The 27377-nt window shown below is 46.4% G+C and overlaps 1 protein-coding gene across 1 annotated transcript in view; it reads right to left on the reverse strand.

The window, feature by feature from the left end:
* The window catches only part of GPR50 (G protein-coupled receptor 50), a 45037-nt gene extending 24253 nt beyond the window's left edge, over window positions 1-20784 (reverse strand). Inside the window, exon 1 of the mRNA XM_021547759.3 lies at window positions 20595-20784. Coding sequence (XP_021403434.1) covers window positions 20595-20769 — 175 coding nt within the window. The 5' untranslated portion in view covers window positions 20770-20784. The remainder of the gene's footprint in view (window positions 1-20594) is intronic.
* Window positions 20785-27377: the final 6593 nt, after the last annotated feature.

Here is a 27377-nt window from a genome sequence, read left to right on the forward strand (position 1 = left end):
TAAATCCACATCCTACAGACAAGGGAATCCTTACCATTCCTCTCTTTCTCATTTCTACCCCACTCCCTTGGTGTTTTCTTTATTTTTCAGTGAAAAATAGGAAAACTGATGTGGTAGGAAAACTAACCCGCTTGGTACCTCCCTTCCCACTACTGACAAGTCTCAAGGGTAAATTCCCTCCTTCCCCATTTATGGGAAGAGACATTCCCAAGAGGGCTGATCCTGGTATACTGAAGGAAGCCTGAACCCTCACACTGCTTCTGTGGCAACATCATCACCATCCCTTTCAAGATGTTTTTGATGGGTGGATTTAGCAGGGTATTATAGGTAACCTTATAAGAAATTGTTTCTGGTGCTTTTCTATTCTTCAAACTCCATCTCATCCCATCCCACAGCATTAACTGTCCTGTTTTCAAGTTTTAGGAGGATAAAGAGCATAAAGCACCATAAAAAATAAAAACTGCAGAAAGTACCCACTCATAAAGTAACTTTAAATTCTTCCTCTTGATTTGGAATATACTTGTATACATATGAAGTATATGAATCCACATAGTTATGTCTGATATAATAAAGAAAAGGCTTCCCCAGAAATCATACAGAGCATTAATGCAAGGGGTTGCAATACATGGAGCTGTAGAAAGCTTACATTTTGATTGTTTTCCTTTTAGTTCAGTACCCTGCATTTTCAGGTCTCTCTATAAAAAATGGCTTGGACTTTCTGGGTGCCACTAGAAGCAAAAAACTTTCAGAAAGCCAGGTAAATAAGGTCAGCATTTGCTACATTGAATTACTCCACAGAGGTCTGTTAAGGTAGTGTTTTCTTATACCCCATGGAGACCAAAGGGTTGCTGAATGCCCTGAGCCTGAGAACAGCCACATCAAAGCAGACCTGAGGGTCATCTGGTCCCGTGCCCCATACCACCCCTGCCAGAAGGAGCTGCCTCATGGAAAAGTTCCATTTTACCTTATATGCACATTTACATTTTTCAGCACTAATAGAGTGTTTTGACAAGCTGCAATCGACCTCCAGTCTGCAGTGAATTTTGACTTTTTGTTCCAATTTTAAACATCAAAACCCAAATCTGGACATGACAATTCCCCATAGTACAGAAATTTAGAGTCAAAGACATTCACTTCCTAAAACAATATACAAGGCCAAATTCATAATATTTCTCTGCCTTTCCCCATTTGGCAGAGGGGAATAATTCCATACAGCGGCACATGTCTGATATTATTGTCATGGGGAAATTAGAGTCTTATATCTAGAGAAGGAGAAGTCCTACATTAATAAGGTTTCCTCCGCCACCAAGGGAAAGAAACATTGCCTCCTTGTGAGTAAGATTGTAATTATTATTATAAATTCTGAAACACTGAATTACGGGGTACATTTTCTTTAAATGGGCACCATCGTTAGTGCAAGCTGATTTGAACCAATGATTTATTCATGGTTTAATAACCCTGTTTGCTTCACATTCTCAGCACATTTTGCTCAGTATATTGTATTACTGGCTGGTTGCTATAAACAGTCCATTTAAATTTAGACAGAAGCTTTTGGAAAACTTCTATTTCTAACAGATATGTGAATTAGAACACTAACTGCATTGATCAGGAACTAATGGTTTCTTCTGAATGTTTTAACATTTAGCGGTGTGCCTCAGGTTCTCAAAAATGTTCACAGGTTCTAGCTGAAGTTCCCATTCAAACAAAGCTTTCTATTCAGGCCAATCCTAATATTCAGTCAATTAAAGATCAAGAGGAAGTCTGCCAGACAGCACTGCCAAATTGTGAAATTTCTGCAAATAAATCAGAATCAGACTTCCCCATCATGGTGTTAATAAAATACATTAAGCCTCACCAATAAATCTGCAGGACCTTTCTCCATGTTCTGAAGTATAAAAGCTTTGGCTTTACTGGTGTTGTTGCAAAGCAGGTCTTAATCAAAACTAGACATGGAAGAAGAGAAAAAAAGCCTTTAAAATTTGGCCAGATACACTTTTGTCAAGAAATTATATCTTTTTAACCACTGTGAAATTAAATGTACTTTTTTTACTGAAATTCTTCCGAAGTTCTGTCTTGAAAGTGTTGGAGCAAAACCAGACTACAGCACTGATGATGTACAGAGCTCTACAGCCAACTCCTCTTGGGATACTTCATATTTTAATTTTTAAATATATTGCCAGGAACCAAATACAGTTTTTTGCTCTTCATAGTGCTTACAGCACTTTATAAGGGTCATATGCTGTTCCCTCTCCTGAAATTTCCATGTTGCAGTTTCTTAATTGGTCATCATTTTCAGGATGACAGTTTTTACTTGGCGCTTTGGAGAAGGAAACATTTCTAAAAGAAGCATCAGAGTCAAGTATGTATAAAGCTGGGAGAAGCAACACCTGCTCCCTATTATACTCCCTTCTGCTCAGAGCAGGAGATGAAGTTACATGTATGTTAAGAGGCATTGCTTATTTAAAAACTTTTTTTGAATGTTGTAAAAAAACAGAATCTAAATCAAACATGAATTAGATAAAGCCATAAGCTAGAATGATGGGCAGTCATTGTCCCAGTGCTGGGCACTGGTCAGGGCACACCTTGAATGCTGAGTTCAGTTTTGGGCCCCTCACAAGAAGGACGTTGAGGGGCTGCAGTGTGTCCAGAGAAGGACAATGGAGCTGGAGAAGGGTCTGGAGCACAAGTCTGATGAGGAGCAGCTGAGGGAGCTGGGGATGTTTATTCTGGAGAAAAGGAGACTAATGGGGAATATTCTCACTCTGAACAACTGGCTGAAAAGAGGTTGTACCCAGGTGGGAGTCAGGCTCTTCTCCCAGGTAAGAAGCAATGGACAAGAGGAAGAGGCCTCAAGTTGCTCCAGGTTAGTTTTAGATTGAATATTATGAAAAATTTCTTTACCAAAAGGGTGGCCAACCTTTGGAACACACTGCTGAGGGACAGAGTAAAGTCATTATCCTGTCAGGGATTTTAAAAGATGTGAAGATATAGTATTTAGGACATGGTTTAGTGATGAACTTGGCAGTGCTGGGTTAATGGTTGAATCTTGGAGGTCTTTTCCAACCTAAACAATTCTGTGATTCTCTGATGTATTGATATCCTAGTGATGTGATCATTATTTTTGTTAACCAGCACATTTCAAGAAAACATCAGGCTATCAATTAGTATGCAAAAAGTCCATTGTTTAGCTCAATACTTGGCTGGCTGTATCTCCATTGTCTCAGAACAACACAGAAACATCGAAACACGCATCCTTGTTTGGTTCCTTTAGCCTTTAAAGCATCTGTTCATACAAACCCCTGCCTGAACTGGCAGAATCACTGATAAAACAATTTACTTTTTTTTAGAAGTTGCAACTTTTGGTAAGATGACAAGACACATGATACACTCATGTTTGTGTATGAGTGCCTGGGCCAACAGGATTAGTTTTGTGTGTTTTTTACACACTTGATTTTGAACAATTGAAAATAAAAATCTGGTTTTCAACATAGATAAAAGACAATAAAAGTTATATGAATAAATAAACATGAAGTAAGCAATTAATAGGTATCACATTCTCAGGTTCCAATGCAGCTGTAATTACAGATGAGATTGTGCATGGAGATATTCAGAGATTAAGGAAGAAGACTGGTAGAAGAGAGCAAATATTTTCCATGCTGTGAAACCCAGCTCATTGGCTTTACATTGCTTCGAGTGAAACTGTCTTGGCCTACTTCCATGGGAGTGTCACAAGAGAGGGAAACTGAGATGAAGACTCATGACAGGCAAACCTAAACACCAGACTTGATCTCACCCTTTCCTTTTAAACCCCATATAAATCCATTCACATGGACCATGCCTCATGTTTCTGAACATTGATTCAGAACACAGACCTTAAGTCAGAAGGCAACAAGCTGCTTCACAAATTAATTTTGGACTCTTGCTCTATTTCTGTCTTCTTGCTGCTTAAAACTAGCTGTGTTTTGTTGCTTTGCTAAACTGTTTTAATGCAGGTGATTTACTATCCAGACAGAAGGGAAAGGGCAAAGCAGAGGTGCTTGATCTCTTTAATGCACAATCGTGCATCACTTTCAAAATCTGTATGAAAATTGCCTTGTCCTGCTTTGAATTTTACCTGGCTTCTTACTTCTCAAGATACTCACAACACAACTACCGGCAGACACTGTTAGTCCCTGAGAAAAAATAATACAGCAGGACTGTGAGGAAGGCAGGATAGTACAAGAGGCATAAGGAACAGATCTGATGCATTAGCAGATATCCACCTTTTGGATTAATAGACTTAATATATTTAAACAACCCATAAACATTTGCAAACTTAGGTGTTACTGGGCTGATGAGTTATAATACACTTTTTAATAAAAAATGCAGATGAATTGTGCTCTTGGTGGTAGAGATTGAGAGTTTCTGAATGTCAGTAGCTCTCCACAGTTTGGAAATGCACTTAAAAGCTAAAATAATTTTAGATGAAGGAAGAAAGAATGAAACAAAGAAACTAATAAGATTTTAGCTCCACAGGCAGGTGATCTGTAGGTCTCACATCCTACCACCAGCACTTCTCACAAGGAAGAAGTATTGTGTCTGATGCAGCTCTTAAAATGCAAACTGGGCACTTCTGACAGAAATAAAGTAAACCAGATGATGGGATAGTGTCATACTTTACCTCAGCAAGCAACTGAACACCACATAGCTGCTCACTAATCTCCTCCCAGTGGAATGGGAGAGTGAATGGTGGGGGGAGGTAAAATTTATGTGTTAAGAAAAAGTTTAATAGCACAGAAATTGAAGGGAAGTAATAACAATAATAGAATTAGAGTATGTAAAACAAGTGATGCACAATGCAATTGCTCACCACCTGACAACTGATGCCCAGCCAGTCCCTGAGCAGCAGCCCCTGGCCAGCTTTCCCCATAATTTATAGGCTGAGCATGACCCCGTACAGTCAGGAATATCCCTTTGGTCAGCTGGGGTCAAATGTCCTGGCTGTGTCCCTTCTAGCTTCTTATGCCCCCCTTGCTGGCAGGGCAGCGTGAGAAGCTGAAAAGTCCTTGAGGTAGTGTAAACACTAACTCAGGCTTAGTTAGGCTTAGTTAGTTAGTGTAAACACTAACTCAGGCTTAGTTAGGCTTAGTTAGTTAGTGCAAACACTAACTCAGGCAGAGTTAGTGTAAACAGAGGCTTAGCAACAATTAAAACACCAATGTGTTATCAACACTATTCTCATCCTAAATCCAAAGCCCAGCACTGGGCTCCAATTAACTCTATGCCAGCTGAAACCAGCATAGGTGGACACAAACACAGGTACCACAGCTCTAAAAATCTCCTCATCTAGGACAGAGAAAGCAGCAGAGTCTGTCTGAAGTGTATTTGTCTGGCAGCAGTCCCCTGGAAAACTTTTTACAGTCCACAGCTCATCATCATCCCAAAGAAATCACATCTTCTGTCTTCCTTTGACAGGGTGAAAGATAAACATTAACAGGCCCAGTTTTGTGGAAGGGACATCACTGGGGTTTGCTCACAGCTGCCCAAAAAGCCAGCACAAGAGCTTTCTAACCACTCACACCCCCCACAAAAGGAAACAAAACCATTTTTGACAAGCCCACAGCCACAGAGATCACAGGCAGAGGCATATGAAAGGGGCTGTATACAAGCCAAAGCTACTTTCATCTCTTTTGCCACTGAAGGACACTTCAGCTTCAGACTGTCCTTTTACAACACTGCAGGGAACTTCCACAACAGCTTCCCATGTTCTATTCCTGTGCCACTTCAAGGCCACTTCAGCAGAGTCCTCACCTTAAAGTCAGCACCAGCCAGGACAAAAGGTCCAGAATCAGAAGACTTTTATACAGTCTCATTTTAGCATGATTGCAAAATATCTATCTTCCTATTAGAGCAGAGCTGTTCAAGTATTTGTTCAAGTAATGTTCAAGTGATTTGTGCCCAAAGAAGGACAAGGAGGGTGGTGGAAACGTTAAAAAAATGTGTAGATGTGACACTTAGGGACAATTAATGATGGACCTGGCAGTGTTAGGTTAATGGTAGGACTCAATGATCTTGGAGATTTTCCAATTCTACTTTGAGCTCTAGGATGACTGGAGTCATTCTCTCTCCTGATTCCACTCTGTTTTCCCCCACTCTCCTGCCCCCAAGGACCACTCAGCACAGTGGGAGAACAGGATAGACACTCAACACCCTACAGAGACACAACACAAACTGCATCCAATGCCTTTGCTCCCAACAGGGAGCTCCCAAGCCCTGCAGTCCCTGTTGGTATGGCAGCTCAGAGCTATGGCATTGCAGCCAGGATGCCACTACAAATACAGCTGTACCACCAGCTACTTACAGTATTTAGAAGGCTCCCAATTCAAATCCAACCAAGTTACTTTAAAAAGGATTCAGCACACACTGGGAAACCTGCTTTCAAAAAAGTCCAAGAGTTACAACAGATCTCTCAGAACAAAAAGTGCCACTGGTTTCTGAAGAAGTGCAAGCCACTGCCACGTGCTCATCTGTGCTGGCGTTCTCATCCACCTGCAGTCAGCAACCAAGTGCATTTAGATGCCCCACACACAGCACCTTTCCCCAGCCTTCTTCATTTCCTGGTGAAAGATCAGTCTCAGCAGAATTAGAGAAGCAAGGGTGAGTAAAAGGACAAATACAAAATGAATGCTTAGAAGGAACTGGTTTCTCTGTCTATTCTTTAAGAAAAGAAATATTTTTCTAGAACAACACAGTGCAGAATAATCGTTCAGCTTTCTATTTTAGAATGAATTTATCTTACATGTCCATGGCAGAAAGTTAAACTCAACAAAGGACTGCTCAGCACTTCCTCTTCATTGACATGCTGTATCCTCCCTTCCCAGTTTGGGGACAATTTTAGCCCAGCTAAGGAAGGCTTGTGGCCAAGGGCTTGACACAACTCCCCAGGCAGGGACATCTTCCACTAGACCAGGTTGCTCCAAACCAAGTCCAAACTGGCCTTGAACAGTTCCAGGGATGGGGCATCCACAGCTTCTCTGGGTAACCTGTGCCAGTGTCCCACCATCCTCATACTGAAGAATTTTGTCTTAATATCTCATCTAAACAAGCCTTCTGTCAGCATGAAGCCCTTCTGCCTTCTCCTGTCCCTACAGCCCCTGTAAAAAGTCCCTCTCAAGTCTTCTTGCAGGCCAGGCCATAGACAGTTTTGTTGATTACCAGGAACTGAAACTCATTTAAAAACAGGGAAGAGAAAAATAGAAGAGTTGATTACAAACCAGGATCATATTCCAGAAAAAAGGTGTCAGAGTTTGATCATTTGTCTTCATTCCACATGGGAGGAAAAACTGGTATCTTTACACAATTGTTACAAATTATTAAAATAATCACTTTTAAAGGTAAGAAGAAACTGTAAAAGACTGGTCTGCCAAAGCAATGGGAATAGCCCAGCAGCAGCAACTGATTTTCTAATGCTAACAATCAATCAGAAGAAATCCAGCCACTCCTGGGAAAAATTTGTCTCAAAAAGGAAATAACAAATGAGAGAACTGGAGTCAAAATACCAATAAGGAAGAACAGATGCTGCCACAGCAAGACTGAAACAGTCTAGCTCCTTTTAAGCCCTGTTTGTTGCTTCTTCACTCCTCTGTTTCCTTATCTGTATAATTTATTCTAAAGCAAATTTATTATTTTAAACACTCCATGGAGAAGGCTTAGTGTGTGCTAAGGGACACAGTGCTAACTACTTCTTCCTGTTCCCTATTATAAAAGGCTTTGCCTAGTCTAGGATTTAGCAAGACTTTTAATTAATGGCTTCCAATGGTACATCCACACTGGAATGACTTCTCTCATTAGTTAATTTGTCTATTGTCTTAATTAGGCAAGTCAGTTTTACTTCCTCGTTGCCTTGCATGGGAAACCCTGGTTTTCCCACCTAGGTTTTCCCTCAAGTCAGTTCCCAGTTTCTGTGTCCTCACTTGCTTTTTTGGAAGGACTTAGAGCAAGGTGCTGGCAGACAGCATAGCCTCACCTTTCCATGCGAGTCTAGACCAGGCAGGGAATGCCTTGTTCACTGCAGCTGTTCTGAAAACAAGGCCCTCTTGAGTCCCCAGTAAGGTCTTGGTTCATTAGGAACTGGCTCATCAACATCTGTCAGGAACAATAGTGCATTGTCTTACAAATTCTCTGTTTCCTATGAGGAAAGCACCAGTGCCAGTGGGGTTGGAATGAGATTATCTTTAAAATCCCTTCCGAAACAAAGCATTCTCAAATTCTATCCCTGAAGGACCAGAAGACCAGTACATGTGCTGAGATATTCAATCCTCCTAACCGAGGTGAGAAGTGACCTGAAGTTGGGCACCTTCCAGCCGGCTGTGTTTGTTGAACTGCTCTGGGCCCAAATGTATCTCAGCAATGAATGCAGGTGGATCATCTGCAGGAGCTGCAAACTTGAGCCTTGTCAGACAGCAGAGCTGTGACTCCTGCTGCTCCTCCTTGTTCTGACTGCTGGCCATGGTATTAACTCTCAGCAGACAGGACTGCCTCTCCCAAGACAGGGATTTGCTCAACAGCCTCTCACCACAAGTAGTCATCCTGTTCCCATCACACATGCCCCTCCTTCTCCCATCATACCTGTGTTTTTCTGCAAGTCCTCACACTACACTTCTCTCTTCCCTATAGAAACTCCCACGGATGAGCACAGCAGAGGCAGAGCTTGCAATCCACAATGTAATGTCTGACCATTTTGGTGCCAATCAGCTACACCTACTCTTGTTTTGTCAGCAAGCTTTCCACTTAGTTCAATTAATTTTGACTAATCACTTTTGGTTAGTAGAAAGACTGTTTAAGATACAAGCCATAATGGCAGACCTAACCACTAACTTAATGCTCGTATCTTAGGTACAGTAGATTTTTTTTTTTCATTTCTAGTCTTCCCTTGAAAAAGCCAATATATCTCTGCCTTGACAACACGTACTTCTACATAAAGGCATACTTCATTCTAGCTTAATTTCTCCCTGCAAAGCAGAGCACTGAAAACTCCAGAGATTATGCCAATATTTTTGGAAAGGCCAGAAAGAAAACAGGCAGAACTAGCAATGGAAAGCAGTGGATAGCTAACTCTTCAACTCATCTTCATTTTGGAACACCTCTCCTATGGAGGTAAGGCTGAGAGAGCTGAGAGTGTGGGATTGTTCAGTCTGGAGAAGGTTCCAGGGAGCTTTTACAGCATCTCCTAGTACCTAAAGAGGTCTGTAAGAAAGATGGGGACAGACATTTTACCAAGGGTTGTTGCACTAGGACCAAGAAGTAATGGGTTTAAATTAAAAGAGGGTAGATTTAGATTAAATACTAGGAAAAAGTTTTTTATAATGAGGATGGTGAGCCACTGGCATGGGTTGCCCAGAGGGTGGCGGGTGCCCTATTGCTGCAACATTCAGGGCCAGGTTGGACAGAGGTCTGAGAGACCTGATGTAGTTGAAGATGTCCTTGCTCTATGACAGAGGGTTGGACCAGATGACCTTTAAATGTCCCTTTCAATCTAAACCATTCTGTGAATTCTATGGTTTGCTACTGCTGTTTATTGAGGTGTTGAGATCATACTGACCATTTGTAAATAAGCTAAAGGTGCCAAACTCAGAAGAGACAGATATTTTCAGTCAGATATTAACAGCTATTGCCAGTGTGAGCACAATCTGCCTTCCATCAGGAGTCAGATTGAGGTGCGAGAGGAGCTTAAAAGCAGGTATACCAGCTTTGGCAACTCCAGACTACTCCAAATGCTACTGGAAACCTCTTCCATAAGAGTTTCCATAGACTATTCCATAGAGGAATATTCTATGTTGTCATGACTTGCTTTCAATCTCTGTACCAGGAATTGGAAAGGGTGTTTACTACACCTGAAGTAAAGCTAATGCACCTTATGCCCACATTTTCATGGCACCACTGGCCAAACTCTTTCTGAGTTTCAGCTCTGACCTCCTCCCTTAACACACAGGGAAGCCACAGGACTGTCCTGGGGGTGCTGTAAGGGTGGGCTACTTCACTTGGCTGGGCAATCAGTTACAGGACCTGGGGTTTGCTGTTATTAGGGCTGGCTCACGTCAGCTCTGCAAAGAAGTCATCAGGCTAGTGGTGAGAGATCTCCACCACCTTCCCAGCATTCCACAGTTGAGACACTTCAGAAAATTTCAGAGCATCTCAAAGATGAGGAGGAAACACCTTGACATGCAGAGACTGAAGAACTGTCTCTAGAGGTACTGAGGCTGAAGAACAAACTCAGCTGGCAAAGGTGTAGTAGCAGGGGGAGACTGCCCGGCCATTTAGCCCTGGCTCTGCTCCCTGAGGCACCTCTGGCAGTGCCAACACAGAGATATGACCCAGACAACTTCAGGGAAAAGCTGCTGGTAGGGGATGACAGAACACACAGCCCTTGTCCTCAGACAGCATGGGGCCAGGCTAATGACACAGGCTATTGTCCTCCCGTTCTGTTTAAAAAAGCAATGACTTGCATGGATATCAGCTTTGGACTACGTGCTTGGCAATGCCAGCAGATAAACAGAAAGGATTTCCATGGAATACCATTTCTGAAAGAAATACATTTATGTTATTTTTGAAATATTATTAAATCCAGTAGTGAATATTTTGAATGTGGTATAATCCATTTTCCTAGAAACCAGCCAAGAAAAACTGACAGCAGCACAAGGGAAGTGCCACCATGCTGCCATCCCTGTCTTAGTGTTCCCTCAGGGACATGAGCAGGAGCCTCACATGCCTCACTCCTCCATCACTGTGCCTTAAAAACACAGTTCCTATCAGCTCTTCCTTCACCAGGCAAGCCTGGATCCTTCCTGCTGATCCTGACCCTGCTCCCCTATGAGCCAGGGACCCTCCATCGGCCCATGGAAGCCCCAAAGCCGAGTGCTGACAAATGCATTGAGAGGGCCAATGCAAGCCACTAAAAAGATTGGGCAGGGGTATTTCAGCAACCTGCAGGTGGGACTGAAGGCCAAAGAACTGACACAGTGAGATCTGGATGGCTCTTGCCATAGAAACTGGCCAGCAGATGGAAGCAGGAGACAGGTACAGAAGAACCACCCCTGAGCACAGATCATAATCTCCCAGTCTCCTGTAGTTCTACCCTAAAAGCAGAGCCCAAGTCCATATCCAGGCACCAGGATTCCAGTCTTCCACTCCCTCTTACCTTCTATGTGCTGTTCACGCCACAAACCCCCGTTTGTATGCAAGGTCAGGAATAGCTTAAGCTGCAGTGATCACCTGAAGGAATAGAGTCTCTTCACCTTAGGGACATAGGAAAGAAAGTTAGTTACTCTGCACAAATCCCTGGAAAATCCTGTACCACCTGGAGAACATCTCCCTTTCCTAAATCGCTCCTTCTGAATCTCCTCACAAGTAGGACAGCTGAAGCCACCAGAGGAGCCTTGTGCCCCCATCCTGGCTCATGCTGTGGGCACAGTGGGAGGCTGCTCCCTCCCACCTGGCTGTCAGGCAGCATTGCCTGGGGCAGCATAGGCCAGGGCTCCATTTCTTAATGCATCCAAATGCAACTTTGCTGTGGATTTCACCCATCCCATCAAGATTCAATTTGATCTATTTTCTGCTGCAGTATCTGCAGAAATAAAACTCACAGCTGAGATCTGAAGGCCAGACAACAGGCGAAGAGTAAGATGAAACATGTTAAACTTCCTTTAAGTTACAGCTCATAGAGCCCACGGGAACTGCAGGTTGTGTGCCTGCTCGGCACCACAAGGCTGGGGTTTGCTCCTAGAAAACACCAGGATCTCCTGAGCCCACCTATCCTTACTGCAAAACATGAATGTCCCAACAGGCAGAGCTGCCAGCTCTCCTCACCTTTCTTCCCCCAATGGGGAAGAGATGCAGCTCAGTCAGTCTGAGTATTCCACTGCCCACCCTGGGCGCAGCTTTTGTCGTGCTTGGTACATCCCATCACAACTCCTGCTGCTGCCAGATTCGCACCAGTCCATCAGCATTCCCACTCACACCCCCCCTCCCTCATCCTCTGCGCGTCCTCCTGCCCCAGGCCCAAAGCATTGCATTCATGTCAAAGGACAAGCAGGGCTTCAGGGCAGGTGGGACTCTGGGCTGCTGGACCTCAGCCCCCTACAGACACCGCAGCATTTGTCAACACCACATCTGAAGGTGATGCTGGGGATTGTTCAGCAAAGCAAGATCTGAGGTCTCTCAATACAAGGCATCAAGGGGATAGTCTCAGAAGAGACTCACTGCTCCCCATCCCAGTTTTCAGAAATAAGGAGAGTTAAACATGAGAAAGCTACACCACAGGTTTCCTTTAACATCTTCCAGAAAAAGCAGTCCCATCAGACTGGGGCTGCTGCAGACATGACTGTCCCAGGATTGTGGCACAGTGTTCTCCTAAGGACTGTCCTGTCCTCCTCCACCCCTGCTCTCTGCTGTGGGACAGACTTGGAAGGAATTAAATATCCTGCACACAGAGACAAAAGCAACCAAAATACAAACAACAAAATGAAAAAAAGAGAAAAGTATACAAAACCCATCTCTGAATTAATTTCCATTTTATTTATAGGCCCTGACATGACAGTTGTCCTTCTTAGCCTTTTAATTAATCACAGTGAACAGTTTGAGCACATATACCCACCTTCCCTCTTCCTGAAACATGTTCCAGCTCCTATTGAAGGACTGTCTACAAGGTAATTAATTATTTACCATTATCTATGCCAGTACTTGGCTCTCCAGATTTTTTAGAAACATCAAGTCCTTGGGTAGCAATCCTCTTTGGGGCTGAAAAAATAAGAGCCTTTGCTAGAGACAGGGAAGGGCACAGGGCTAGGGGGGATTGAGAAAGGGAGCTCAGCACTGTGCAGAACATGGCTTGCTCTCTTGTCCATAGAGTGGCCATCTGGGGAGGCACGGTGTTATTTTATATGATACAAGACACAAATCTGCCTAATAACAGGATTTTTGTTTCAACTAATTTGTGGGTAACTGTATAGAGACCTACATGTGTAACAGAACTTTTGTCAAACACTGCAAAGACAAATAATCTTCAGTTCAGAAATGCCAGATTTACTGTTTCTAGTGGAAACTTGATTCATTGGTGTATTGGTTTTGCATAGCCTGGTTTTTGTTAGTGGGGGAGCCACAAAGATGACTCTTGTGAGAAGCTCCTGGAAGCTTCCAGTCATGTCCAGCAGAGCCAGTCTCTGAAGATGGACAGGCTGCTGGCCAAAACTGGGCCAATGAGAGAGGCTGGTAATGCCTCAGTAATTACATATTTAAGAAGGAAATCAAAACGAAGTCACAGGTTTTGCTTCTAGTCAGAGGAGGACGTGAGGGAAAACAACATGGAGACACCAAGGTCAGTGGAGGAGGGGAAGAAAGTGCTTCAGGTGCCAGAGCTGAGATTCCTCTGCAGGCTGTGGTAAAGAACACGATGAAGACCATGGTGAAGCAGCTCATAGGAATCCAGAGATCCACCCACAGCCCCTGGGGGGATCCATGGGGGATGCCGAGATCCACCCACAGCCCCTGGGGATCCACAAGGAATGCAGAGATCCACCCACAGCCCCTGGGGATCCACGGGGGATGCAGAGATCCACCCACAGCCCATGGGGGGATCCATGGGGGATCCACCCGCAGCCCATGGGGGAGGTGCCCATGCCAGAGCAGGTGGATGCCTGGAGGAGGCTGTGATCCAGGGGGAGACCCGGTGGAGAAATGAGTGGAAGAGTGACCCATGGCACAGCAGTTTTGGAGGGGCTGTCAGCCCACAGGGGGAGTTCACATTGCAGCAGGTGTGAAGGGCTGCTGCTCTTGAGAGTGGACCCAAGTGGCCAGAGAAGGTCATGGAGAATTGTGTCCCATGGAGAGGCCCCATGGTCTGAAAGGGGAAGGACTCCTCTCCCAGAGAAGCCAAAGAAAATCTCGGTGATGAGCTGACCAAACCCCCATGCCCTGTCTCCCTGCACTGTCGGCTGGAAGGAGTGAGGGGCTGGGGGAAAGCAGTGTTTTAAGGATTATTTTACTTATCATTATCTCCTCTGGTCCTATTAGTAATAAATTCACTTTCCAACCATAAGCTGAGCCTGTTTTGTTTTTCCTTGTCCTTATCTCACTCACTCACTCAGGAAGAGTTTATCAATTTTTTTTTCCCTCTCCTCTGCCCAGCTGCAGCAGGGGAGGGTGAGCAAAAGACTCTCGTGGGTACCTGGCATTGGGCCAGCATCAAACCATGACAATTCCTCTCAAATCATATATTTATCACTTGACCACATACCATCTGGATCCCAAACCACTGGTACACCTGAAATGCATGCTGAGCACTGCTGACTTGCTGAGTGACTAACAGTGCTTCAACTCCATTCCCCAGCCACACATCCATGACTTAGAGTGTTGTGTTCAAGTCCTGCTCCAACCCGGAGTTTGGGAGTGGGAGTGGAAGGAGCAAAAATTTCTGCTCGGAGTTACACAGTTTCACAAAGGAGCTCTGACATCCAGCATCCCTAAAAATACTCGCATCTACATAAAGACTTTCTTCCTTGAAAAAAAAAATAGAAAACAAAAAAACCCAAACCCAAATATTGGAAGCTTTGACCTCACAGAGTTGATGGGACGGAATCCCCTTGGGAATCCCAATGGAGCTGCATGGAGGACCAATTTAGAAATATTTCTGAAGCTACTGTGCTACAAAGCAACTTAGTAGCTGCTCATGCCTGAGTGAGCTGCCACTTCCTCCAGAGCTCTGGGAGCACAGCATGAGACCACAAATGCCACTTGGAGCAAGACAGGACTGTGGTTGAGTCTCCTCTTTGGCACTCTGGACACAGCGCAGGAGGAGCCCAGAGCAGCACTGCTGGTAGGATGGATGTGTCAGGGCCTGGATGGGAATCCAGCCTGAACCCTCACCAATGCAGGAGCAGGTGAATGTGAAGGTGATGCCATCAGAGACCTCTCTAAGTCAGTTTGGCCATGGGGCTGTGCCTGTGGCTCCAACACAGCCCGAACAAATGCCCTGTCTCTGTGTCTCACTGTGCAAGACATCTTATAAGAAAATACAGGTCTCCACTTTATGCTCCTACTACACTTAAAGTTCACAATTCACCTTAATCCAAACTGATCTTCGCACAGGGTTATCCCACAATCACTCCCACTTCTCCCACCTCCCGCAGCCAGCAGTCCCACTGCAGCACCCACCTGCAGCACCAGGGGAGCAGGGGGCTGCATCCATCCCCACCTGCACTCCTGCTCCACTGCTCCCAGAGCCCACCACACCCCCACGAGAGACCATTTCAACACCTTCTCTGCACCAGCCCTACAGCCCATGCCCTAGCTGTGCTGAGCCCCAGCCCCAGCCCGGCTCCTCTGGAGCAGCCCTAATGCCACAGGTACCATGGGTGTACCCGGGGCACCGTGGAGCACTGGCACTCAGATGGGTACTGCAAACTCCTCACCCAGCAGCTGGTGCGTCAGTAACAAAGCTAAAAGCACCCACTGGCATGGACTGTCCCCCTCAAGAGCAGAGACATTTGTCAGCAACTCACTCCTCTGATGTCACAGGTGCCATCCCTGCTGAAGGGCATGGGCTGCTGGGTGCCACCCTTCCACATCAGAGGGCCCAGCAGGTGGGAAAGGGGAGACCCTGGAGTGCCAGCAGCCTTCTTACTGTTCAACCAACACCCAGCCTGCTCCCCTCAGCAGAGCCCCCCCAGAAAGCCCAGCCACCTGTGGCAGGGCCCCCCTCATTTCAGGGGGCCATGGGCCGGCTCCATCAGCAGCACTGGTAGGAGTTTGCTGTAGACAAGTGAATCAGTGCAACAGATGAGCAGCTCCTGAAGCATCTACCCACAACATACAGCAAGAAGAGATGTAATTTCAGGCTTATGGCAGATGCTGGAGGGTTTGTGGTGCTAAAAAAAAAATTAAAAAAAAATAAATCTCAACACCTACATATAATAGATAGCTTTCTAGGACAAGGAAATCCTGCAGTAGCTGGAAGAAAACCAATCACACTTCCCAACTACATTTGAGGTAAGGAAACAGAACATGGTCCAAAACAACATCTCCTAAAGGTCAGTTTCACAAAACTAGAAAGAACCAGACACAAAAATAACTGAGAGAAAACATCTAAATATAAGTAAGTGTGACAATGCTTATTGGAGGATGTTTAAAGATGCCTTAGCAGAGTCCTCTTTCCCACCAAGAAAAGCAACAATATATTTTTAAAATATTATTTGGTTTAAAATAGAATTTTTTTTAAGGCAAGAGCCAAATTTTTTTTAAAAAGTAAAAAAATATTTAAATCTACTATTAAATTAGAGCAAATTTTAAAGAATTCAACACATTTTATAAAGAAAGAAAATATATTTTTAAAATCTAGAGACAATAGGATTATCAGAAAAAAAGCAACAATCTATCAATACATTAGGCTTATTGCTAAAAAATGTACAGTGAAAGTATCCTAATATAGACAATGCACTTACTTTTATCTTTACAAATAAGGATGACTTAAATATCAGCTATAGCAAAATTCTCTGAGAAGCAAGTTGGGAAGATCCCCAACACCATCTGCTAACCATCCTTCACATCTGTAACAAGAAAACCTGGACTCGGAGCCTATGAAGGAGCTCACCCAAATTCCTAACATTGACTTGAAAAAAAACCAAAACAAACCAGAAGCCTGTCCCAGGCCAGCCAGGAAGTTCCAGAGGTCTTGGGATAATAAATAAAAAACCCTGCTCATGCAAACAAAAACTTAGCACAGGGCCAGTATTTCCAGAGGGCAAACGGCTGACCTGGGAAGTGCAGGCTGCTCACCCTGCCCGTGCTCTCAACAGGGCAGGGAGCGGCCAGCGCTCAGGAATGGAAACACAACTCCTGTTAGTCAACACAGTTTTCTGGCTGGAGGGCTTGTCAAACAGATCTAGGATTTCTTCTTAAGAGTTTGCATTTGGCTGACAAAGGTAACTGTTGACATAATATGTACAGACTTCTGTGTGACGCCCGACTTTGGCTGGGGTGACAGTTCAAGAACAAAATCCTCCTCGCTGTGCAAACAGCCTTGTGTAGTGTAGATCCAGAGGATTAAAAGCCAGTTGAGCCCAGTGACCTCATTAGAGTTGTACCTGCACTGCCTGCCCCTAGAGAGGTTGTGGATCCCCAGAGATGGCATTCCCAAGAGCGAAAAGGGCCTATGAGGCAGAAGAAATTGCTCTCTGCAAACAAAGCTCCAGGCAGCACTGCTGGGAGACATGGTTTTCCAGGGAATGCATGTTTGGGCTGGGTGCTGAGTTTGCAGTGAGCCCAGCAGAACTAGAGAAGGGTATTGCCAGAGCCTCTGCCTAGGGAGCAGGCTAACTCATTGAAAAATATTGGGTGGTCTTAGAGCTGATTTTCACACTTGTAAAACTGGCCAGAGGCAGAATGGAACTCAGAACTCAGCCATGGCAGTAGCCTTCAGCTGGTCCTGATCCCACACATGCCCCATTATACACAGCTCACTATCATTGCTTCCTACTTGGGTCCTAATCTGAGCACCTTCCAGTAAAAACACGGAACACATCAACTTATGTTATTTATACCTTTCCAGGTGGAAAGAGAAGTGTGATTTCTCTTGAAAGAGTAAGTTCTTCCCAATTCCCCCAGTGCCCAGCACAACAGAATGATGGTCAGGTTTGTCAAAGTTTTCAGCTGCCAAAATATTTCACCCCTCCCAAAAAGACATAGACATACTTCCTGTGAGAGGAGCAGGGCTATTCCTCACACCCTTCACCCTCAATCATGTCACTGCCCTGCCCTGTCTGTATGTTTGGACATACAGACCAAACCCTGGAGCTTTTTTTGAACCTCTCTGACCACACAAATAATCTCCAAATGTCCGGGTAACACTGGATGCAGGAAAGCCTGACACCAGACATTCTCCAGCATGACTGGCTGAACAGCCAGCTCTGGATGTGAACTGCCTACCACAAACGGCACCTGGGGCTTTCAGTGAATCCCAGTTTCCTCTCCCCACAGGCACCACTTACCTCCTTTTCCTTGTTCAGTTCCAGGCAAATGCTGATGTGACATGCTGCCCAACAGTCACACTCTTGTAGCTATGTGCCATTGCAGCTGTGGGCAGTGCTGATGTGACAAGTGACAAGTTCTTCAAAAATGTCCAGGGTAACAGACCAAAAACCCCACCCTCACAAGAGTGATCACCCACCACAGCTACTGAAGCAGTGCCAGTTACACATCCTAGCCTGAATCCAGCTTATCCTGACAATACAGTTTTAGCTCCAGCTGATGACCTTGCATGAGCTTGCTCCAGAAATGGATGACTTGGTCCTTCCAGGATTTGGCAAGAGCTGACACAGCCATCACAGGTGCCCTTTTCATTTATTGAACTGGCTTAGGGTATATTTGCACATGAGCAGATAAACTCTTTGTCCAAAGGACTTCAATCTGGCTGCTGGGTTCCACTGAGCCCCTCATTGACGTTGCTGTTCACATGTCAGGAGGAGTACAAACTGAGCTGAGATCCCTGACTTTTTGTCCTGTATCAGGAAGGCTGACTGCTTACTTGCCAACACAGAGAGATGAAGTATTGTCTGAATTCCCTAAGCACATAAGATCTTTTTAGCAACACAAGATGACAACACTTAGATGCAGATTAGACATTTTACTGAATCAGACCACCACCACTGGCCTGACAACCTCCTACAGCTGAACCCCTTCGTGATTTAACACAGGCATTCCTAGTTTAGGCTGTGACTGAAGGAGGAACAGTGCTCAGGTGAACAAAACAGGATAGGTCTTGGGACTTACCATTGCTTCAAAGTCTGTCACACTGAATTCTCCACTAGTCACACTCAAGTTCTGTGTGCAACAAGAGCCACGTCCCCTCAAATCAGGAAGGTTAGCACTGTTTGCACTTGTTGACTTTATTCATACACACGGACAGCTTGTACAGAGAGCAGACAACAGGCTACTGACAAGGACTAAGATCTGGGAAATAGCTATGTGATCAATGCAAGCTGCTCTTTTTCACTTTCACAGGAGCTTTAACTCAACTCATAGTGGAGGCAGTCTTAAAACATGACATGCATTCAAGTGATCAACGATTTGAAAGGTAATAAAAGCCATTAATAGCTTCAAATCTGCTTGCAGCCAGATAACATAAACAGCTAGTTATCTTGGGAGAGGGTAGGGTGCTTTTCTTCCCCAGAACCACTGATGCAGTGGTTCAGATTACATGTTTGCAGCACCCACATTTTAAAGCAAAGCTGAAGAGAAGAGCAAATACCTTTTCCAGCTATACTGCAGTTTCCCATAAACCCAGTACAGCCTGTCTGTGTACTGCGGGTGCTATGGGGCAGCGTTTTATGCACCAGTTAAAAAGCAACTCACTGTTTGAGGTCACTGCATCCAGCGCCTGCCCAAGCCAATGGCCATTTCTGTGCTCTCTATCATTAATAAATCAATCAAATGTTAGAGGCACTGGAGTGAAATTGTCCTGGCAGCCTTATCCATCCAGTACTTTTACTGGACCATGTTGAGTTACTGCCTATTTACAGAAGACTGAGAGAGACACTGAGACATCAGCATCCCAAAATACTTGCAACATGCACATCATAAACACTACAGATATTTCATTAAAGCCATTTTAGAAGCTATAGAACTGAAGGTGATTTTATGTCTCTCTCTATAAAAGCAGACAGTGATATAGTCCTCAGTAAAACATACTCTATGGTGCAATTTAAGCAGCACTACACAGACTACTTGAAACTCCTTGCTTATATCCAGGATATAAGTTCTCTGTTAATACTGATATCCAGTATTTCTTTGCTGAAATAACAAGACTTTGAGGGAAAGAAATGTACATCCTCAAGTAACACAGCCTTCTTAAAAATACCAAATAATATCGGTTTAACAATTTTCCTAGATGAATTCATCAGGGAGGTTAATATATAAGGCTACAAAGCAGACATCCAAAATTACCCGTGGAAAAAACATAAAAATTCTTCACACTGCTTTCAGCATAGCAGATTTATGATAAAAATATTAAAACACTGAAAAGCCGGAACACAAAAGCAAGTGCACAAGGTTGTAATGGACTTGTCTTAAAAACCCGAGCACTCTTGCTCAGGACCTGACGCGGCACTCGGAGTCGTCCTCACCTGCACCTCTGCCCCGCTCCTCCCAGCGCGGGTCGGCTGAAGGGACGTGGGTTTTACCTGAGCTGGCTCCTCCGTCTGCAGCTGCCTCTGGGGGACAAAAGTTTCGAAAAGTCGGAGGACAGCAGCAGCAGCGGGACGGCACAGGCAGAGAGTTAGCCGGGAACCCGGCGGCAGCCCGGTCACCGGAGAGAAGCGACGGGCGGGCACTACTGCGGCTCACCGGCAGCTCGGAGCCCTTGGCCGGGGCAGACGGGACCCGGGGCTTGCCCTCACGGCCCCGGTGCGGGCTGCCGTTCTGCTCTGGCCGCCCCCCGCGGCTCCTGCCGCGGCACAGCGGGGCCGGGCGGCGGAGCCCGGGGCGCGGAGCGGAGCGGTGCGGTGCGGTGCGGGGCCGCTCCGCTCCGCCCGCCCCTCGCGCCCGCCCCGCGCCCGCCTCGCGCTCACCGGCGTTGCGGAGCTTCTTGTTCCGCAGCACGGAGAGGATGACCAGCGCGTTGCCCAGCACGTCCACCACGATGGTGAAGATAAGCACGGCCGCCAGGCCGGTGGCGGCTCCCGCCGCCGAGCCCCCCTCCAGCCGGCAGCCTGGGCAGCTCCCGTTGCTCCCCGGCCGCTCCATGCGCGCCTCTGCCCGCCGCCGCCGGGGCCCCTCCTCCTCCTCCCGCCCCGACGGCAGCTCTCACCCCCGGGCCCGGCCCGGCCCGTCCTGGGGCGAGCCCGCCGCCCCCTCCCCGGCGGTGCCGCCGCCCTGCCCGGGGCGGAGCGGGGGGGCCGGGCGGGGGTGCCCGGTGCGCGGCGGGGGCACGGAGGCGCTCTCCGGGCCGATGGCGCCACCGCGCGGCGGCGCCGGGAGGGCGGGCGGGGGTCCGCGCTCGGAGCCGCCGGTCCTGCAGCCCCGACAGTCCCTCAGCCCCGACAGTCCCGCAGCCCCGCCGGCCCCACAGCCCCGCCGGCCCCACAGCCCCGCCGGCCCCACAGCACCGCCGGCCCCACAGCCCCGCCGGCCCCACAGCCCCGCCGGCCCCACAGCACCGCCGGCCCCACAGCACCGCCGGCCCCACAGCCCTGCCCGTCCCCACAGCCCTGACAGTCCCGCAGCCCCGCCGGCCCCACAGCCCCGCCGGCCCCACAGCCCCGCCGGCCCCACAGCACCGCCGGCCCCACAGCCCTGCCCGTCCCCACAGCCCCGACAGTCCCGCAGCCCCGACAGTCCCGCAGCCCTGCCTGTCCCCACAGCCCTGCCCGTCCCCACAGCCCCGACAGTCCCGCAGCCCTGCCTGTCCCCACAGCCCTGACAGTCCCGCAGCCCTGACAGTCCCCACAGCCCTGTCCGCGCCCTCTCGGGCAGAGGTGCGGCAGGGAGAGATTACGAGGCGAAGTTTCGCTCCTCGAGTCGCTGAAGCCTTTCCCGGTGCCTTTGCTTCCCGCCGCCCTGCGGCTCCGCTCCCAGCCAGCCACCCCTCAGGCAAGCCCATCCCCACAGGGACTTATTCAACCAATTACGCCAGAATAAGACCATTCACTTTAGGTTTTATACTTTTTACCGATCGTAACGTGTGCACTGCAGAGTCCACAGCAGTAATGTAAGATCCGTAGCCCCCTCACTCAGCGGCTTCTCAGCCGCAGGAAAACAGTGCTCCATCGGGATACTCAGCTCCCTCGGTCGGGATACCCGGCTCCTGTAGCCGGGATGCCCAGCTCCCTCAGTCGGGATACCCAGCTTATGTTACCGGGATACCCAGCTCCCTCAGCCGCAATACCCAACTCCCACAGCCCAGCCCCGTGGCTGGAGCTTCCAGGCACCTTCTGTGTTCAACACCAGCATGAGCAAGAAGACACCAAACCACTGTGGTCAAACTGTGGCTACAATACCACAACCACATGAGCTCTCAGCTTTGTTTAGAAAACGAAATCAGAAAAGAGGAAATAGGGATACTATAGAGCCATGGAATGGTTTGAGTTGGAAAGGACCTTAAAGACCATTCCATTCCCATTCCCCATGCCATGGGCAGGGACACCTTCAGGAATACCAGGGTGCTGAGAGCCCCATCCAGCCTGGCCTGGAACATTTCAAGTGATGGGGCATCCACAGCTGCTCTGAGCAGTCTGTGCCTCATCATCCTTAACAGTCAAAAATTTCTTCCTTATATCAATCTAAAGCAGTCTGCGTCTCATCATCCTCAACAGTCAAAAATTTATTCCTTATATCAATCTAAACCCACCCTCTGTCAGTTTAAAGCCATTCCCTCTTGTTCTATCACTTCTCCAGCTCTCTTGTAGCCTCTTTAGGGACTGGAAGATGCTATAAGGTGTCCCTGAAACTTTTTCTTCTCCAGGTTGAACAACTCCAGCTCTCTCAGCCTGTGTTCATAGCAGAGGTGCTCAGTATCAGCCATGGGCAGGACAGAGGGTAGGTCCATGTTAGGCTGTCCAGCACCACCTCCTCTGGCTCCTGCCCAAAGCCACCCCTCTGTGTGCAGGTCAAAGTGTCCAAGCAAACATTAAGGCTGTGTCACAACCCACCATGGGGGTTTTACAACTGCCTGGTCGAGTGAGTCAATAACAAAGCAAAAAGCAAAGCCTTTGATGGCTCATTCCCTGCCAGCAGAGTACAAGGCACGACAGAGGCCAGCAGCAAACAGGGTCTGCCTTGGCTTGGTGGCCCAGGGTCAGAGCCAGCCCCACATCTGAGTTCTTAACCTTGCTGAGCCAACCTGCCCAAAATGTCTTCTTACCTTTTCCCCATGAATGAAGAGCACTCAATTTTAGGAAGAAAAAAAAGGGGTTTAAAACAAAATTATCAAAATCCTGCATTCTTGAATTGTTAAAGACAGCATTTTGGCTTTGATATGATCTTTTGGCTTCCTTTTGACACTCTGCACTGAATTCTGCATAGTTTTGAAAATATTTTCTTTGTGTAAACTAAGTAATTTTGTTCATGGACTTTCAGCTTCTCTGTTCAGGACATACCTGCAGACAGGAGTAAGGTCAACTCTCATAGGCATATCCTTTCAGCACATTTCACCTTCACTCTGCTCTTCTCTGTCAGTTTTGCACCACTTATAAGATGCTCTCAGAAGTATTTCAGCTGTGGAGAACTAGGATGTGACTTCAAAGGACCTGAACTTTACATAAAAATATCTTGACAAGAGCACCAAAGCTACCCAAAAAGATTTTGGCCTCACACTTAACAAAACCTTGCTCACAGAGCAGCACAAGGTAAAAGGGGTGTAACATTTCATGAAACGAATACTACTGGAAAAACATAAAAAGGGCTTTTTATCTGGCCACTTCTTTTGGTGTGTAATTTATACCTGCAAAAAGCAGTCTTTATCCACAGTCTGGAGTGACTGCCCTCGACAGGAAGGTCTGCAGAGCTCTACCAGGCATGTGTGCATCTGCATAGCTGCAGCAACTTATATTCTGTAAGAAACTTAGAAATTATGATAGATGTAGTGAGCAACTGTTTTCATCACTGGAATGATTTAGATGAATGATCTTCAGGCTGTTTCCTCCCACCTTCCTGCTAAATGGACTCTTCACTGGTTCAATTAAGACAAGGCAAGCATTCTAGAAAGTAGTGGCAAGGGAAAAAAATTAAGGAAGAGGTATCAATGAGACTTTTTAAATTACACTTTACCAGAACTGCTGACATAAATCACACTGAAATAAGAGTATCCCCACTGTGTTAGAAGAATTTAGGCTCATTTGATTATGCAGGGATCATGAATGTGATCACAGGAGAAGGCACCTAAATTAGGGTCAGAACCCTTCAGTACCTAACTACACCAGGGAGAATAAGCTACGTGCTTGCAAACAGGAAGACCAAGTAGAATGAGTAGAATGTAATCAGTGCAAAATATTCAAGCACCATAAATGCACACTCCTTGTGCAAAATTGTCACAGCTTTGCTAACAGGGAGGCTGAGAGGGGCAGTGCCTGGCACCCTCCTGCCATGCTCATCACAGCAGCCCGGTGCAGAGCATGTCTCATCCCTTGCTGACCATGCCCAGTGGCACAAAACAGCCCCATTTCCCAACCCTACCTAGCAGGGCGCACAGCTTAGTAAGAGTTAATCTAGGTATACTGTAATAAATGGAAGCTTACATAATTGAAAAATAGCTGAGGCATTAATCTTCCTTCTCGCTACCTTGAGTCCTCTTTAAAAAGATTATGTTGTCTTCAGAGACAGCTTTAATGCTACTTAATGAATCGCTTATAAATGAAGACTTTTTTCCCCTCCTATACAGGCTGACTACTACCCTGATTGTCACAGAGACAATTAACTTTTGTCAAATATACAAAGATAATAGCTGTTCTCTACAAATACTACTATACTGAATTTGGCATATTTAAGGCAATTTTTTCTTGCTGTTTTGACTAAGCATGCTTAGTGACAGTGACATACCCATTCCCTTTAGCCAGACCTGGGGAACATCTCATGCTTACCAAAATAATTAATGGCTCCCTGGGCACGTGCTGGAACACGTAGGTTACACTGGATCAGGATTACCAGGTTGGAAATTTCAGAATTCCAACATGAGCTCAGTCAAAGGTGTCTTGGCATCCCACTTCAAAGCAGGGAGGAGACATGAAAAGAAATGAGACATACAAAATCAGAGCCTCAACTTCCATGCTGCCTGTCTCAATTGCAGACAGGGTGCAGGCAAGCCCTCTTTGATCTGTAACTCCCTCCTTGCAAAAGCAGGCACCAGGACCACAGGGACCACCAGGACCACAGGGACCACCAGGACCACAGGGACCACAGGGCAGGTTAGGGGTTTCCTCACTAAAAATAACTCCCAGTGAGCTGCAAGGGCAATTTTATAGTCACTCCTGACACTGAGGTCCTCCAGCAGTAGCACTCAGTTGTCTCCCTTGCCCATGTCCCACCAAACACCTGCTCTGTTCCCTAGATAACACATACACAGGGTAAAAATGCTGAATGAAGCTGAACCCCTCTTGTCCCACTACACCAGCCTAGCCAAGTACTTGTATTTATTTCTAACAAAACAGCAGGCAATGAAAGTTGTAGTTTCTCAACACATGGGCATTTTGACTCAAGCAATGGCCTTTGGGAGACACGCTAAGCAGGAGCAGAAATGAGGCTGATAAATCCTTTGCCACAAGGACTACTTCCACACTCTTTATTCCCTGTATGGCTGCTCCTGGTGATGGGCAGAGCAGGTTTCCTCCACCCCTGAACAGACTGGGTAAGAGTGTAGAGGTCTCTGCTGCCTCCCATATTGGTACCAGCAGCCTACAGGTGTTGAATGCCACAAGGATGCAGTGCTCAGCCAGTGGAAAGCTTCAGCACGTGCTTTTCCAGTCCAGTGTGGTTTATTTGTTTAAGAGTCTGATCTAGAGCCCAGACAATGGAGGCTCATTCCCTGGTGCAGTCTAAGACTCACTGAGCCACAAACACAGCTAAAATAAGTCATTTAGTCCTGCCATGCATCGTGACTATTAGCATAAAAATAAGGGTAAACACCTTCTCCTCCCCAACCCTTATCTCAATTCTGCTCTTAAATCCAGCATGTGGCCAGGAGCCAGAGTTATTTCCAAACCATTACCTATTGCCTATAGAATAGGCAATATTCTATTGCCTATAGAATAAACCATTACCTACAGGGGAATCACTATCGCCCACCTGCAGCTCCCTAGCTAAACATATACAGCTCTCGTTCCTCTCTCCCAAACTTTTCTCTCGTCCAGTTGGACTGTGCAGCTATGTGCAGAGGCAACACAGCTGTATTGTACACAGTGTAAGAGAATCCCAGTCCTGGGAAAAACAGCACTGGCTGCTTCAGCAATAAATAGATGAATGCAGCAGCTTGCCCTGAGCTGCCATCGCAGAGGAGATCAACAAACAAGCAGCTCTATTTACGCTGTCATGCTTGCCTAGAAACTCCAGACAAACGAACAACCTCGTGTTCAGCCGCTTCCCCTCTTTGTCCCCGAGCAGCAGCCTCAGCAGCGCGCACAGCCGCTGGCCCAGAACAGGCCTTTTTGTTAATCGCTGCCAGAGCCAACACAGGCCTGTTCATTCAGCCCAACTGCTTAACAACTGCTGCAATCTAAATAAAAAGGGAAAGAAGGAAAACTCTGTATTCCTTTTGCAACCCTCAGTAATAAATGACACCATCAATGTTGCCTTGGGATGCAACATCAAACCACTTCTTTTGCTCCAAGATGAGATTTAAGAAGAATGATTTTTAGGCTGACTTGCCTTTTCCAATACCCCATTATTTTCCCCCATCTCAAACTCAAAGATGCAACATGAATGAAATCAGAATTAGCCTCATTACAAACAAGCAAGGGGGTGGGGGGGGCTGACCTAGATTCACTCTGCCTCTCGGAAGTGATGGCAAAAGTTTAAAACCTGTCATACGGGGCTGCAGCACATTTAGGTCAAAGTTTGTTGCAATCAAATCATGCTTTCTGAAAAGGCTTTTACTGGTGGGATGATTTATATGGCAGCATCTGAATTATGCATGGGATTTGTACAGTCTCTGCTGGCAAATAAATATGTGTGAAGAAACTCAGGCTTCTTCCTGCAGCATCATCAGTGCCTCAAATGCAGCTCTGCATCCCTGGGGACACTTGTACTGGGTTTTGTGGTAGCTCCCACCACCAGCTACATCGGGCAGCACCCCATGGCTGGAACCAGTCTTGCCAGTCTCAAGGTGCTAGGACAGAACATGGGATTTTTCAGTGACTTTACTTAATCCTGCCCAAAAAAAAGCCAAATTAGAGGGCTTGCTCCCAGCAAAGACAGCCTGGTTGCAGTGTAGGCTGCTCAGCGAGGATATTCAGATGACAATTGAGAGGTAGCATGGGACTCTCCCAGGTAACAATCATGGCTGGAGGAAAGATGGAAGTGGTCCAACTGGTGTGGTTTGTTGGGGGGAAAAACCCTCAGGAAATTATTTGATTGATATATTTAATAGCTAACAAAACCTAAAGAATTAAGTGTTTTAGTATCCAAGTAAGAAACTTCTGCAAATCAATATAAGGCAAAGAGAGGAAAGTGTGTTCATGACAGACCAGTCCCCCCACCCCATTGTGTTCAAGATCTGCCTTTGACTCAAACAGAAGAAGGACTACTCATTCTCCTCACACCATCCCCCAAATGTGTGTGCTCAAGTGAGGCTGGGGGAGACTTTTCCCTTCCACAGAAACCTCTTGGGATGGTTGTAGAAAGAGATGGAGAAAAAAAGGAGCCCT

The sequence above is a fragment of the Lonchura striata genome, chromosome 14 (assembly GCF_046129695.1).
Source record: "Lonchura striata isolate bLonStr1 chromosome 14, bLonStr1.mat, whole genome shotgun sequence".
Taxonomy (NCBI): domain Eukaryota; kingdom Metazoa; phylum Chordata; class Aves; order Passeriformes; family Estrildidae; genus Lonchura; species Lonchura striata.